The sequence below is a fragment of the Eleginops maclovinus genome, chromosome 20, assembly GCF_036324505.1.
Source record: "Eleginops maclovinus isolate JMC-PN-2008 ecotype Puerto Natales chromosome 20, JC_Emac_rtc_rv5, whole genome shotgun sequence".
Classification (NCBI taxonomy): domain Eukaryota; kingdom Metazoa; phylum Chordata; class Actinopteri; order Perciformes; family Eleginopidae; genus Eleginops; species Eleginops maclovinus.
The window spans coordinates 15,648,511-15,664,075 of record NC_086368.1 but is presented as its reverse complement, the minus strand read 5'-3'; the positions used below and the strand labels follow the sequence as shown (position 1 = coordinate 15,664,075).

Sequence of the window (15,565 nt, the reverse complement as noted above, 5' to 3'; positions counted from 1 at the left end):
CTCCTTTATCTGAATATACGTATTCGATGCTCTGTAAAGTGGTTTCTTATCAGTTCACCTGTGTGAAGTGTTACTGTAATAAGGAGGAGTTAAGACTAGTTTTGACCTCCATATAAAACACCGTCTGTCCTGTGAGATCTACATCGAGTCCTTTTAGAAATAATGAAGTCTGCATTTGTGCTGCTGGCCTTCTTGGCTGTCTCGCAGGGAGTTCTCAGGTAAGATAAAAAAAACCCACACCAACTTATGAAAGATATGAAATGTACTTTTTACACACTTTTTGCCTCATTTCTGTTTTAAATCTTTGAAAACTTGTTTTAATTAGTGAAATCGGGTCACACTGATTTTCTGAAGCAGTGCCACCATCATGCTCTTTATTTGAATCCAACAGTAGATTATTTTATCCTCTTTGAAGAAAAACTTTTACTAAACATGGCTTTCAAAATTGTTGAGAGGTTTCACATTTGTTTTTATAAAATCAGATTGTTGTTCCAACATTATTGCAAAGAAAAAAATCAGCCTCAACTGTTGAATTAGTATTTTAAACGTGGAATATTTGCTTGTTTAGTAACTGAATGAGTAACATATGCACCTGCATGCAGTGGGAAATGAGTAAAAGTAGCAGTAACAAAACACAAAAAAGGTCATAAAGAAAAGTGGAGATGTATAGAGTTTGCAATGAATTGAATCAAAAACATCTAGTAAATTGTTCACTATTTACCTCAGATATGTAGTGCAGTGGAAGAGGCATTCAATGTACTCTAAACTCATGTCAAGTACAAGTACCTTACAATTTAACTCAACTAAATATTTGAGTTAGCACTGATTGCACTTTGGTATGTGAATATGGAGCAAACAGTAAAGAGCTCTTGATAAAATTGTTATATAAATCCAGCCGATAATAACCAGCCTCCTCTGAGACAAGCTCTTGACCTTCTCTAAAACACCGCCGTTTATTTTCCTGTTCTCCCTCCCTAAATCACTCCAAGATCGAAACTCCTTTTTAGGATAAGTTATGATGTCTGACCAAATCGTTGCCACATGTTAGTGAGTGTGTTTCCAGAAAACTGTTAATCTTCCTGCTCAGGATTCCCCTGAAGAGAGGGAAGTCCGCCCGGCAACAGCTCGAGGAGAGAGGCCTGTTCCAGGAGTACAGGAAGAGGTTTCCATACAACCCTGCAGCCAAGTTTCTCCCCAGGGTCGAGCAGAGTGTGGTGCCATTGACCTTTGACCCTGATGTAAGTAACAAGTTTTACTCTGGTGTACAAATTACTCTATTTCACATGAATATACAGCAGTTTACTCATTTCACTTACACCATTGTGTCCTTGCACCATTCTCTTGCACAATTTTTATTTCTATTTGTCTCACTATTTTTGAATCTTGAATCTTGAAATGTAACACCAGCATACACTGTCCTGTGCAGTCATGAAACACATGAACTGACTTAATAATCTAATTTTGGGAAAAGACAACATACTATGGAGAGATTGCCATCGGGACTCCTCCTCAGGTCTTCAAAGTCCTCTTTGACACCGGCTCCTCCGACCTCTGGGTTCCCTCCACAAGCTGCAACAGCTCTGCCTGTGGTGAGTGTGAAGAGTCATGGCAGCATAATTTAACAAAGTGATGATCCTGGATGTCGAACAGCCACCCATAGATTGATTGTGTGATTTATAGATAATAAAATACTTAGTTGCATCCTTGGTTTTAAGTATAGTTCTGAATTGACAGTAAATCTAATCTCTAAAGTCTTTGAAACAGAGGATGCCTTGGTGTATGAAGCAAAATGTTATTTGTCACCTGTTTCTCTCGGCCTCTCTGTTATTAGACATTCATCTAAAGTTCAGCAGCTCGGCATCCTCCACTTTTCAGGCCGGCACAAATACTTTCCACATTTCGTACATCAGCGGATATGCATCAGGGACCACAGGATATGATATTGTACAGGTGAGGACTTAACATTCACACTGCATCCCTGACCAACTGTTGACAAGTGGGAGAAAGTATTACATTTCAGAGGGGAATACCGTACTTAAAATTACTAGTCACTTTCCAGATTCATAATTAACATGAAAAACGATGTGTTTAAACCTGTGATTTCCAAAATGTTTAGCGTTAGACCAGGCAACTGCTGGAGATAACTCAACATGAGTAGAATATCATGGCTAATTTTTAACACTCAGTAGTGTTACATGTATTTTTACATTAATAAGTACTGAAGTTAACATCTTAATACTTCTTCCACAAATGCTGCTAACTCACACCCGTGTATACCATGCAGAATGTGATCTGTTTCCTAAAACATCATATACTATTTGCACTTCCTAATCAGGTAAACAACCTTTACGTGGATCACCAGATCTTTGGCCTCACTGACACAGAGGCAGATTTTCTTGGCTTTGTTCCCTGGGACGGGATTCTTGGTCTGGCCTTCCCTGGCTTGTCACTCGAGGGAGGCACACCTATTTTTTACAACATGTGGAACCAAGGCAAAATCCCCCAGGATATGTTCTCCATGTACCTGAGCAGGTGAGGCGTGTTGAGACCCACAGAAGAATAATGCTGTAAAACGACTTCTTTCCTGATGTGATGGAGGATGCTTTCTGATTGGTGCAGTGCTCATTTTTCTTAAATAAGAAACTCTCTCCCTCCAGTTCTGTAGAGGGCAGTATGCTTATTCTGGGAGGAACAGATAGCGACTATTACGCTGGAAGCCTAAACTGGATCCCCGTGAACGGGGCCACTAACTATTGGAACATCAAGATACAAAGGTACTTTCCTTTTCAACTTTCAATATCCATGTTGTGTTTTAATCATATAGCCACTTCATATTTGACATCATTCAGAGGTCTTCTTCTCTTTTTTTTTAAAGCCACTTCCTTTGTGTTGCAGCATCACCATCAATGGGAACACTGTTGCCTGCTCTGGAGGTTGTGAGGCAGTAGTGGACTCTGGTACTTCTTACATCATCGGCCCAAGCAAAGACATTGGCAACATCAACGGCTGGCTGGGAGCCTCCACGGATCAGTTTGGTGAAGTGAGTGTTGTAGTAATTTTGTATTAGCTATATTAAATATGTTTGGTGAATGGCTTCAGGTTTTAATTGGTAACATTTTGTTAATCTGTCTCTTAGACTTTTGTGAGCTGCAGTAACATGAATATCTTGCCAGAAATTATGTTCAACATAAACGGCTACAACTTTGCTCTTCCTCCATCAGCCTACATAATCCAGGTTTGTGTTTTAAGTACTGTGCTATCTAACGACTTTGTAATGCTAACATAACAAATTATGGTTGAAGGTTATGGCTTTATCAAAGTTATTCACTTGACTTCATAATTGAAGTCATTGTTAGGAGAAATATTTGCTTTATAGAGAATTTATAATTCATTAATACTGTGGCCAACTTTTTGGTTGCCAGGTTTATATGTATGTATATACTCCTCCATTATAACTTCATTTGCCTTTTTAGCTCTTTGGATTAATCTGAACGACCCCCACATTAGAAATCTTAACCATTACCTTTTTAAAAAGAGCTCAAAGGCATCTGAATAAAAATCGATATAAAATAAGTTTATACTTACAGCTACAGCCATTTGCATCAATGAGGGTAGACTAAATGACAAGAACACCTCTCTGTTCATGGTATACACTACAAACTACATGCTGCAAAATGTTAGTTGCAAGATATAAACCTTAAATGTATACAACCAGGTTTTATCTCAAAAACACTAAAACACATATTTACACAGATAGCAGTATTTATATAACTTGTGATTAAGATGATGTTCACTCATGTCCTCTGTCCACTGCCCTCAGTCTTCGTCTAGCTGCAGGACAGGGTTTGGATCCGGCACCTGGATCCTGGGAGAGGTGTTCATGCGGCAGTACTACACCGCCTTCGACATCGGAAACAACAGGGTGGGCTTTGCTCAGGCTGTGTGAAAACATGCGAAGAGCTTGGCCACTTGAAAATGATATTAGGTATTGGTCAGAGGCTTCAGTCTGACAGCTTCTGATATTTAGAAAGCAATTGATTTTTCTTTTATAATCACAATTCACTACTCAAGTAAAAGAAATACTCTGTACACACTTCTGAATGATTTTTTTTTTTTACTTAGGAAAAGGCACCAAGGTATCAGCATCAAATAACCAGAAGTTAAAGTTCTTATCCTGCATACTATCCTATATGATATTATATATTATATTTTTGATGTATGAATATGTTCATTATTGTTGCAACTGGTAAAGGAGAAGCACAATTTATTTTATTTACCATGTCCATATATTGCCAAGTAGCATGCAAAGTCCTGTATTTACCTATGATAAAACAGGCTAAATAGTTTGGTGATTATATTTAGTACTATTAATTTGAATTGTCAGAATGACTACGCTTACCAAATAAATGCAGTGCAGTAAGAAGTAAGAACAGCACTTGAGTGAATATAGTTAGTCTACTGTCCATCACCACAAACTATCATGTAAAAGCATTCATATTTGTGACTGACACTAATAAAATATAACCTTTCAGATCTTAAAGTCAGCATGTATTTGTTATAAAGGAGGATTCAAAGTCCTGCAATATTCTGCAAAGGCAGAAACAGTCAACCCAAGTGCTCCCTTCCATTATGGATCTGTGTTTTGGTGGCCACTAGATGGCAGAGGACTCAGAGAGGCACGTTCAGTCACTTCCTCATTCATGTGATTTATGTGATCCATGTGATCCTCCTGGGAGGGGCCTGAGGAGAGGGTGACTCATCTTACTTAGAATACAGTCTCCCTAACAGAGAACCCACTGCCAGTCATTCATTGTCAACAGGCGCCGGTTTACATTCATGCTATCTGTGTTGCTCTGTGATCTCAGATTTTCTTTAGGCTGCTGCATTTGTTCTAATTATAATCTGTGATTTACGGGGAGGCGTCATTTAGCTGTTTTTCCATTTAAAGATATGCGTCCACACAGATCATTAACCTTCTCATACCTCACAACTCTTTTATCAGGCAATTCTCTTTAACATTCAATAATGAAATACTTTAAAAGTCTGACTTCAATGCTGCTTTGCATTATTCAAATGGTTTAACCTAGTTTCACACACCTGGCTGGTGTTGCATGTATTGTGGGTAAACATGGTAAGATGAAACTGCAGCTCGTGAAACAAGCTGTGTGGACATCCTTTAGACTTCGTCAATCATTCATCCTGCAGAGAGGCTGCAGGGCGGAAGGTGAAGTTTCACACTGCAGTGCCTGTCAGGAAGATGGAGCAACTTCTTGCTAAAATTAACCCTAACAAATGATTCTGCACACATTTTCTGCACTGTCGCATGAATAAATGTGATGTAGCAATTTTCACATATTGATTATGCCTAATGATACAACTAAACTCAAAGAGAATGTTTTAAAACTAGAATATGAGACCGAAATTTGATGTCAAACATCAGAAGGCAAATACAAATCTAACACACTGTTCTTGTCCGGCAGTGGATAGTGAGTACACTCACTCTGCTCAGGCAGATCCTGTGGTCAACAAGCCAAATAAGGTTGACAAGCCTACAGAACCTTATGTTGCCAGAAGAGAGTAAGTCTTAGGGACAGGTGCAATAAAATATGTCTTCTTGGGTGAACGGTTTCCGCTCCAGTCAGCTGTGCTGTCTCCAGTTTCAACCTAAAGTAAACAAGAAGGCTGTGCCGCTAGAGCCAGCAAACTGATGCCTGATCTCAATTTCAACAGACGTCCATGTCAGGCCATAATGTATCTGTTCCGTCACAACTGGAGTACTTTAACCATTTGGAAAATACATTCAATAACTGTCTTGACATATAGATTACCCAAGATTGATTACCAAAATGCTAAACTATCCCTTTAACCTTGTATCTTAAAGGTTATTTGCTTTGTTAGAGAGATCTAATACATTCACCTTTCAGGAATATAACAGACATCACTCTCTCTTAGTTGCCATGTTTCGTTTTAGTATATGAAATACAGGTACAATACATTAACAGACAAGATATATTGCAGCAAATAATGAAATACAATAAGTCCTTATACAGGATTGCATATATAAAAATATCAGTTGTGGCTGAACTCAAACTATGAAAATACACTTGGTAAAAACAACATAAATATAACTGTGCTGACTGTAAACACTGAACACTTAGGTTATAATTCTCAGTATATAACTCAGTCTTTGGTTAAAATTAACTTTCACAGGAAAAACAAGAAGTGTACAACATTAGCATACAGTGGATATGTGTGAGAGATAGAAGTCAATGAAGTTCCTCATGATGTAGCTACATTATAATTCTACCAAACCACACACACACACAACTTCATAAGTGTGTGTTTAGTGCTATAATTCCTAAAAAGACATGTAATATAGGGTGTTTATTCACCACAGCTTATCTTGAAAAGGCACCACAAGGAGTGATAGTATAAGGTAATAGTTCCTTCAAAGTAAGAGTACAGTTAGTGTACATTGCTACATCATCTGGGATTGTGTTTTGCTTAAAATGCTTCTCTCAGTTATTCTATTTATATCATTAATATAACTTTCAAATGTGTTTTGTGACAGTTGTTTATTCACAGTAGAGCTAGAGTGACTTTAGGTTTCAGAAAACATGTTTTTCAGGGACTGAATCTCTTACATCTTTTAAAATCAACAGTTTGAAAGTATTTAAGCAATGTAAGTAATGTAAAAACGTGTTTGAAAACGGCTACTTCTATATTCACATCCCATCTGTGCCGCCTGCATGTTGGTTGCACTATTAGCTGCTATTTCTGATGGTGTTTATGAGACTGCTAGCTGTCTGGCTGGCATTTGCTGATTTGTGGAGGGTTGGGCACTAATGCCCAGAAACATTCAGTGGGTAATACTCGCTCTCAGTTTTCCCCCTCGTGTTGTGCTGCTATTTACATTCTATTGGGACCGGATGTCAGCAGTGTGAGTCACACACTGAACATATTGTTTTCACTGCATTGTGACGATAAAAGAGGGTTATATATGGAAGTTAGTACATTTGAACATGATTAACCTTTTGTAAACAGTTCAAACTGAAGAACTGAGGCTGAAATCGATAGCAGCTACACTGACAGTGGACAACTCTTAAACTGAAATTTCTGCAGACCACATGGGTAATGTTTATATTGCAAATCAGGAAATCAATGTGACTATATGTTTCTTGTTACGGAGAGACAAATCAACCTACATTAAATATAAATAATGATTCTGGATAAAATATAATTACAGTAAAAATACAATGTATCATAATAAGGCTGGATTAATGATTCTGTTACTATGCTGTATCCAAAAAACGCTTGCATAGAGCAGTATTTAAAAAAACAAACACTACATCAGAAGCTCAGTCACTGCCAACACACATACTGTATTTAACTGAGCATTAGGTCACACTCAAATCTTAAATAATGTAAATTGAAAAAATTGCATAACAGTAAACCTTACTGTATTTTTTGTAAAGGCATCAAAACCAAACAGGAATGTAAAATTGCAATAATATTAGGGGTGTAATGTAAAATGCATGGCTACATGTAGTGGTCATTTTTTTTACCGCTAGAACTAGGTCCTTGAACTACTTACAGCAGGGCAAGAATATGCAAAATTCAACCAAACTGCTGAAACTCCGAGAAGATTAGGTATCTCTGGAACACAATGAATAGACGTCTTGGACATAATGTTTGTAACCACTTCACATTCCGTTGATGTCCTTTTTTAACTTAAATGTGTGCCATATCTGACAGTGCACCTCTAAGCATCTTGCGGTGCTTATTTGGTGAGCTCTGCATAAAATGCATAACTACCTTTTCAAGCAGCAACTTTTGTCCAACATGTTTAAAACGTATAATCTTGTAGAACATTGATCCCCAGTGCATTAACTAGCTGGATAACTTAAATCTAAAGTGCAGCCTCAGGTTATTCAGATGCAAGCTGTTTTCATGCTGTTTGTTGTCTCCAAGTTATAAGTGTTAGTATTATATTTTTGAAGAAACCCTAAAAACATTTAAATAAATATTTTAAACAGTAACTTGCGTAGCAATTTCTTCCAGGGCCTGACAATGATTTTCAGAAACCTTCACACTAATTCATCTTTTACAGAAATCACATGTTTCTGCATTATCACTATGTTTTGGGCTGTTTCTAAATTGTTTTTTTTTATCAATAAATGTTTCTGATCATGTGTTTTTTTAACAGTACATGCTACTGTAACAGTGCCTACTAATCTCTGTGTAGGAGCCACATGGTTCGAGCCAACACTGTCTTAGCCTGCAGGCTGGGACACTGACTTTACACCACCATGGGGGTATCTGAGCACACTGAGCTGACAGACTCTGCGTCAGACCTCCTTCTCTCCCTGTTATCCCCCTGACACTCCTCGTCTTCCTCTATTGGGTTCAACCTCCCATTCTGCTCCAGCGGGTCCTTGGGTTGAATGAAGGCCACATGTCTGTAAGCAAAGCCTCTGCCTTCCCCTCTACCTTGCCCCATCTCCTCATGTGCCTGAGAGATGCTCACAGTTGAAGAGTGGAAACTGTCGCTTTTCTCCAGACCTTGTCCTGGACAACATGCGCAGCGGCACGGTGTGAGATAGAGGTAGATGAGAACCATAACTAAACTGATCAGACATGCTATTAGTGTGGTGTAGGCCGTTTTGAGGTTCTCCAGCCCACCACTTTTAGTGGAATTAAACACAGTTACAGTAACATACAGCGTCTCATTAAAGGAGTCACTTGTGGCATAGCAGGTGTATACCCCAGAGTCCTCTGCCTTCAGGGGCCCAAGCCGGAGGCTGCCATCATGACGCTTCACAGCAGTTTTCATGGCCGGAGACAGAGGGATGTTTCCAGGCAGCACCCAGTTCTTCAGCATGTCCCTCTCCCTGCTGTCACAGTCCAGGACCAGGAGCTGTTCCAGATAGGCTTCTTTGCCCATAACCGTGACCTCACTGCAGTTCAAATAGACCTTGTCAAGATCCAGTATGGCCATTTTCTCTTTCTGTAGGCCTGGTAACAAACAAGTGTGGCTGTCTTTGAAGTCCATAGTAGAACTGAGCTCCTTGAGGTGCCAGCTTGCTACCAGGTCGTGCACATCACAGGTGCAGGGCAGGGGGTTATTGTGGAAGTACAGGCCGTTCTTGATCCAGGCAGGCAGAGCCTTTAGCTCATTGAGGGGCAGGGTTTTGATTTTGTTGGAGGACACATCCAGCAGTCTAAGAGCCTTCAGCCTAGTGCGATCCTTCACCAGCTCCAACGGGAAGCGTGAGATCTTGTTCTGGCTCAGGTAGAGCCTCTGCAGGTTGTCGAGGCCAGAGAAGGCTGCGCGATTTACCTGAGAGATGCAGTTGCTGTAAAGCAGCAGCACCTCCAGGTGCTCCAGCGGCTCAAAGATGAACTCGTCCAGCTGGCGAAGGCCATTGAAAGAAAGGTCCAGGTAACGGAGCTTGGTCACAAACACAAAGGCCTCAGAGGAAAGGAACGTGAGGTTGTTGTGGCTGAGGATCAGACTGTGTAACTTGTTTAGTGATTCGGGGTTCCACCCAGCACGTAGCCTGGTGATGTTGTTAAAGCTGAGATCCAGAACAGCTGTATAATTTGGAAGAGGGGTGGGTACGTTGGTTAGATTCATCTTGGAGCAGCTGACGATGTTGCTGGCACACACACAAGTCTCATCGCAGTCCAAAGGGCCACCTTTCATCTGTGCACTGATTCTCACTGTTGGCAACAACAGAGCCAGAGATAGAACAGCCATGAAGCTCTTTCCCCTGAACAGGGCTTCAGTAGCACCATGGGAAATCCAGAATGAACCCCCCATCATGTCAAGATGATAAACTACAGCAGGTTAGATGTGTCCCTGTCTTCATAGAGTAGGGTCATGGAGCTGTATGGATGACAATGAGATCAATAAATTACCTCTATTTTTATTATTATCAAAATGAAAGACGTAATGTCTTTAATTCTCACAGCATCTCCTGGTCTAAAGCACCCAGGGTGCATTGCAGCAGGCATGTCACTAGCTGGTCAAAAAGTTATGCGCATTTGGGTGGTAGCAAAATAATGTCGTCATAACGCAATAAATTAAGAAGATCAATATCGCCGTTATGTTAATTAAAAACCCACTTACATCCTTAAGGATTATTAACATATGTTATTGTATTCATGTTCCCCTCCAAGAATAATCAAATCTGTGTAAGAGACATTTGTCCCAGCAGGCAGAAGTGTCCCGCCCGCTAGTGCTTTTACCTTTAGTCGATTTCCTAAGATCCGGGGAGAAAAGGCTGCCAGGCTTCAACAGTCCGGGTATCCGTTAACAGGACAGTCTCATCCTCATCATCACAGAAGCGGCGATCACCGGGACGCACAGAAGGACCGGAAAAGCCTGAATGCGGTTGCACTGATGAGGAAATGCAAACCTGTGATAGTTGATCAGAGGGGAGCAAACAGCAGAGCAGAGGGTGTGTCACAGTCTCTCTCCCTACCCCCCCCCCCCCCCCCCCCCCCCCCGCTCTCGCTGTCTGTTGGAGGTATGACGAATACTATTAAGATGACAGGCATAACAACATTAATATCACGTGTGTGAAATGATAGACTATTTGAAATATTTCATTAACATGTTGATTGCCAGTGCACTGTGATTAACATCTGGGCAATTGAGATCAGCTTTAGATTGCAGAAACCTGTTGGTCCCTTTTGTCTTTGCGTTTCACAGTGCTCAATACATTTTTAAACTGTCCTATATCCATGATCGTTTTTCATAAAACACACGGGTCCTCAGGGAGAGTGTCATTTGTTTCCGTCCTGTCAGGGTGCATAATAGCAATGGCCCATTCAGTGTGCTGATGTCTTTAATGATGAATTCTTCCCTCTGTTTCATCTTGTTATGTGGTGAAGGACAGGGCAAACGCTCATTGCGTGTGAGAACTGCAGCTGCAGCAGTCTTCTGTCAAGGACTTGATGTGCAAATAGCAGTGTGTGGGGGATCAATATCAGCATGTGGTTAACAAAAACAGCTTCAAATTCTGTCTTGTGAACTGGATAAAATACACCAAATAGACATTACATTATAGCCCCACATTTATTTAAGTTATAATGTAATTCAGTTCCAGTCTGCCTTTTTTACAGGTCAGCTCCTGTTATTTTTTATCTCACTTGCACGTAATGATACGTCTGCACACGTCCAAATCTTAGGTAGCAAGAAGGATCAAAGAAACGACATGTCACAAAGCCATAACACATGTTTGTTTGTCCCACAATACATTTGAGTTCATATGGTATACAGTTGGGGAGCAACATTAACAATCAAATTGAGTTGTTTAAGTGTCCACTGTTAACTATTAATGCTCTGTTCTTGATCTTCACCTGACTTTTTTTGGTGCTTCACAAAACTACAAAGAGCAGTGAGAGTGAACCAAAAAAGTGAAGTTACCAACAAACAGCCAAACAATTAAATCACTGTAAGCTAATAGAGCCAAGGGTACGTGCAGATTCAAATGACCTTTTTTAGAAATCGGGCATTTCATTGGAATGTCTATCACGGTTAGATAATAAAACAGTGTGCTAGGGCACTTATCTTGTTATAAGATCCCCCTTATCACAAGGCCAAATTTTCCAGGCGCATAAAGTAGGGGGGGCAAGCACATACACACTTACAAGGTGAAAACAATATCAGCGTTGCTGTTAGGGCTGATAATTAGCAGAAGGTGACACAAAGTGAGCCCCTGGAGCTCTGTGTCCCTGCATGGCAGTTGTCAGCTTCTGTAATCCGACCATGTTAGTAGTGCATTGTTATTCACACCGGCAGCTTTGGGATGTTGTTGTATGTTTAGTCATCATCCTAGGCAAGACTATTGATGGACACAGCTAGACTTCTTGTTCAATTTCATTATTACATTTGATTTAGTTTATACTTTTCTCCAAAGTGACTACAATGAGTGTATCTAACCATGAAAAAACAAACCCAAAAGCAAGAGTCCTGCAGGTACATTAGTTATCTATAAGCAAAACCAGATTAAATGTGATCACATTAGCTTCTAAGTGCGATGTACAGAGAGAGAGTTTCTTTTATTATTCTGTCTTTATTTTGTTGGCCAAGGTGTAGCTGAAAAAAGTGGGTCTTCAGTGTGTGACGAAAGTTTTGCCGACTTTCTGCTGTCTTGATATCAATGGGAATCTTGTTCCACCATTTTGAAGACAGGATGGCAACCAGGTCTGTTTTTGTTAAGTTGTATCTGGGTCCCTCTGGCTGGCTGATGCTGAGCTAAGTGCTTGGCTGCAGCACATGGTTAAATCATGTCCTGAGAGTTGTAATGGCCTGATCTATTCACAGCACTGTAGGCCAGTACCAGGGTCTTGCAGCAATTCCAGGCAGCCACTGGCAGCCAGTGAAGGAGCAGAGAAACGGTGTTGTGTGGGAGTGTATCTGCTTGAACGGGTGGTAGCATATTCATCCAGACTCACACCCGGATTCCTTGCAGTCGGAGAGGCTGATGTTGATAGAAAGGTCATTGATGGGAGAATTCTTTCCCTGGGAGGAAGAGCATCTCTGTCTAAATTGAGCATTGGGTGGTGTGCAGAGGTTTGTGCGACCTCCTGGGTTTTCAGGATAGAGTCGGTTAAGTATTATCAGCAAAGCTGTGCTAGGAGAAGCTACAGTATGAGTGTGATGACTGAAACAAGTGAACTGTGCACAGAGTCAGGACGAAGGGACCCAGGACAGACCCCTGTGGGACCCCCAGTGAGTATTTGACAAGGGTCTGAAACAGACGGTCTTTAAGATAGGATAAGAAGAAGAGAGCGGAGTCGACTTTCATCTCTTAGAGGGTTTTAGGATCTGGTGTTTTACCTTGTCAGAGAAGTAGAAGGATTGGCATGTCCGGCAAGACAAATGCCAGAACACACACACACACACACACACACACACACACACACACACACACACACACACACACACACACACACACACACACACACACACACACACACACACACACACACACACACACACACACACACACACACACACACACACACACACACACACATTATGATAGGAGTTTGAAGCTGAAGAAGGTGAAACAGATGACAATGCAGAGGATGACCCCAGTAGAGCTGTGCATTGAATACCATGTTATAAATCTTATGGAACAAGGTCACCTTACAGACACACCCTCACATAAAAATTGATGGTAGGTGAAATGGTCCACAGGTCTGGTTGCTATGGGTGCCAAGGGAAGGAGGTGGTTGAGGAGGCAAACAATAAGAGTATACAATGATTGTCATGTAATGGGTGCAGAGCGTGAACACAGGAGGGATGTTTTGACATCAGCTGGAAACAAAACACTCAACAATGGCCTGCATGTCTTTGACTAAAAGGTTTAAACTGTGACAAGGAATCTTGGCAGGATTTCAATGGTGGATCATGTCCCACTGTGAGGTCTCACTTACGGGACAATGCTACATTGTTTACAAGGCAGAGACATTAAATGAAAGTTAAATAATCAAGTCCATGTCTACATACTGTTGAATGAAATCATGAAGAGATTAAAATACTATAATATTACTCCTATACTATCATTTTCTAACATACTGTAAACAACCTACTGAATTGGAAAGATGGAACATCAGCAATGCTCTCATTGATGTGATAAATGTGCCAAACTTGCATAATGATAGTGTGGTCAATGTTACACAAATAAACTCTTAGAGTAGAACAAAATAGACTAAAAGCCTTTTGAATTTCTCTCTGGAGGATGCTAAATAGGAATCAGCTCATTGAGTGCTGTAACTTGAGAAAAATAATCTGATATTATCATCATTCTTCTTTTTGTCAGATGTCTTCTGGGATCCATGCTTACATCGTCTCACAAATTAGTTTGCATTACATTGTGGACTTATGGGATGGAGTTATAAAAGATGGAAGACACAACTCTTTGAGCTTTGTTTTCAAAATACTGCTTCAGTGCATGTTTACATTTATGTGCTGACCTATCTGCAGGGGTCAAATTTCAACTGTTCTAATGCTGGAGCTGCTGAGCATTGTGGGAAAGTGTGAATCGTATTGTATTGTGTTGTAAATTGAACAGATGATGATTCATTGAGTGTTAGCTCATAAATCATGAAGCATAAAGCTCTTAGTGCATTCTACAGAACCAGATGTTGCCATGTGAAAGAACATGTAGCTCCAATTGTATTTTAGGGATGTAAGTCTATAACATAAATGATTCTGTTATTGACTTGAAAGAGCATCTAGCCTATAATAGTTTATTTAGAAACTTTTAAAAAAATCACAGAATATGGAAAAAATAAATGGCTTCCACCAGTCAACAAAACCTAAATCCTGATTACAAAACATGTGAAGCTGTGTTGCTGAAACTGAGCAGTGCAGGCACATCTGCAACCTCCACTTTAACATAATGTGACATGGATCTCAGTAGCAGTAATTACCCGTCATTACCAGAGTGCTTTTAGTGTGAGGACACAGTAAACAGGCAAGTAACACACACACACACACACACACACACACACACACACACACACACACACACACACACACACACACACACACACACACACACACACACACACACACACACACACACACACACACACACACACACACACACACACACACACACGAAAAAAGGCGCTTTATGCTACTTCTGCTGCTATGCTGTGATGCAGGGAATGTGGCTCATAGGGGCCCTTTTCTTTGGTTAAAATGCATAAGTATGCTATACTTTATACTAAAATAAAGATAATAAAACAACCAGTTATTTGATCCTATAATTAATATTCATCTTTTCCTTAGACCTCGATTGTTTCCTGAAAACTAGTACTGACTATTCGTCAATGATTCACATTGTTTCGCTGGCTGACATGTTCCGAACACTGTTTAGTTCATGTTCCTGCATGGACCAATTGTATTTTAATCAGCTGCTGAAAATAGTCGCTAACAAATACACTATTTACACCAGCTTGGCTTAAAACACTACAGATCCCAGTTTGTAGTTCAATACTCCTAATCTTCTAATTGTCTCATGGCAGTTAATTTTTGTTCCACAGTAGGTCATGTGATTTCATCTGTCTCTGTCACAACAGTCTGTTTACAATGCTGACTCCACCTGATGAGCGTTTGTTAGTGAAGTATCAGATAGCAGGGTTGATTTCAGCAGAGGCCTGGAAGATGGGCGTTCTTCTCTCCAGAGATTCACAGTTCTCTTGTCAATTATAAATGAGGCACAGCTTTGGGGCAGTGGCAGCATGTCACTGCATTATCCAAGCCCACAGTGCACCATCAGCCATAGGAGGTCGGCCTCTTTTCTCAAGAGCTGCTTACTGCTGAAAACAAATATGTTCCTCATAATGTTATTATGACTGACAGGTCATGATCAGAAATAATGTTTTATTTTGTGTTTTTGTTTATGATTTGAGCTGATGAGCCATGATGCTTTCAGACATGTCATATGTTATGCATGTGTGGATATACAGTGGCATCAAAGAATACAAAATACTTGCTTTTATTAAATTCATTGTAAATATTGAATTTAGGCTTTGTTAA

General features: G+C 40.3%; 2 protein-coding genes across 2 annotated transcripts; one reads left to right on the top strand and one right to left on the bottom strand.

Moving 5' to 3' along the window:
• Window positions 1–4,540, top strand: LOC134882298 (pepsin A-like). The gene is made up of 9 exons (XM_063909927.1): window positions 1–218; window positions 1,088–1,238; window positions 1,472–1,589; window positions 1,832–1,950; window positions 2,336–2,532; window positions 2,658–2,774; window positions 2,896–3,040; window positions 3,137–3,235; window positions 3,821–4,540. The coding sequence occupies exons 1-9, from the start codon at window positions 163–165 to the stop codon at window positions 3,944–3,946; spliced, it is 1,128 nt and encodes a 375-aa protein (XP_063765997.1). The 5' UTR covers window positions 1–162; the 3' UTR covers window positions 3,947–4,540.
• Window positions 4,541–5,948: 1,408 nt separating this feature from the next.
• Window positions 5,949–10,433, bottom strand: LOC134882411 (amphoterin-induced protein 1-like). Its single transcript, XM_063910074.1, has 2 exons — window positions 10,252–10,433; window positions 5,949–9,889 (listed from the first exon to the last, which is right to left on the bottom strand). The coding sequence occupies exon 2, from the start codon at window positions 9,824–9,826 to the stop codon at window positions 8,300–8,302; it is 1,527 nt and encodes a 508-aa protein (XP_063766144.1). The 5' UTR covers window positions 9,827–9,889; window positions 10,252–10,433; the 3' UTR covers window positions 5,949–8,299.
• Between the last annotated feature and the right edge of the window lie 5,132 nt (window positions 10,434–15,565).

What these genes read in the sequence shown, in the direction of transcription:
- LOC134882411 (XM_063910074.1), bottom strand. Translation starts at nt 9,826, where the DNA reads ATGATGGGGGGTTCATTCTGGATTTCCCATGGTGCTACTGAAGCCCTG.
- LOC134882298 (XM_063909927.1), top strand. Translation starts at nt 163, where the DNA reads ATGAAGTCTGCATTTGTGCTGCTGGCCTTCTTGGCTGTCTCGCAGGGA. An exon ending in CTGCAACAGCTCTGCCTGTG is followed by an intron (nt 1,590 to 1,831) that starts GTGAGTGTGAAG and finishes CTCTGTTATTAG; the next exon opens with ACATTCATCTAAAGTTCAGC. An exon ending in TTCTCCATGTACCTGAGCAG is followed by an intron (nt 2,533 to 2,657) that starts GTGAGGCGTGTT and finishes CTCTCCCTCCAG; the next exon opens with TTCTGTAGAGGGCAGTATGC.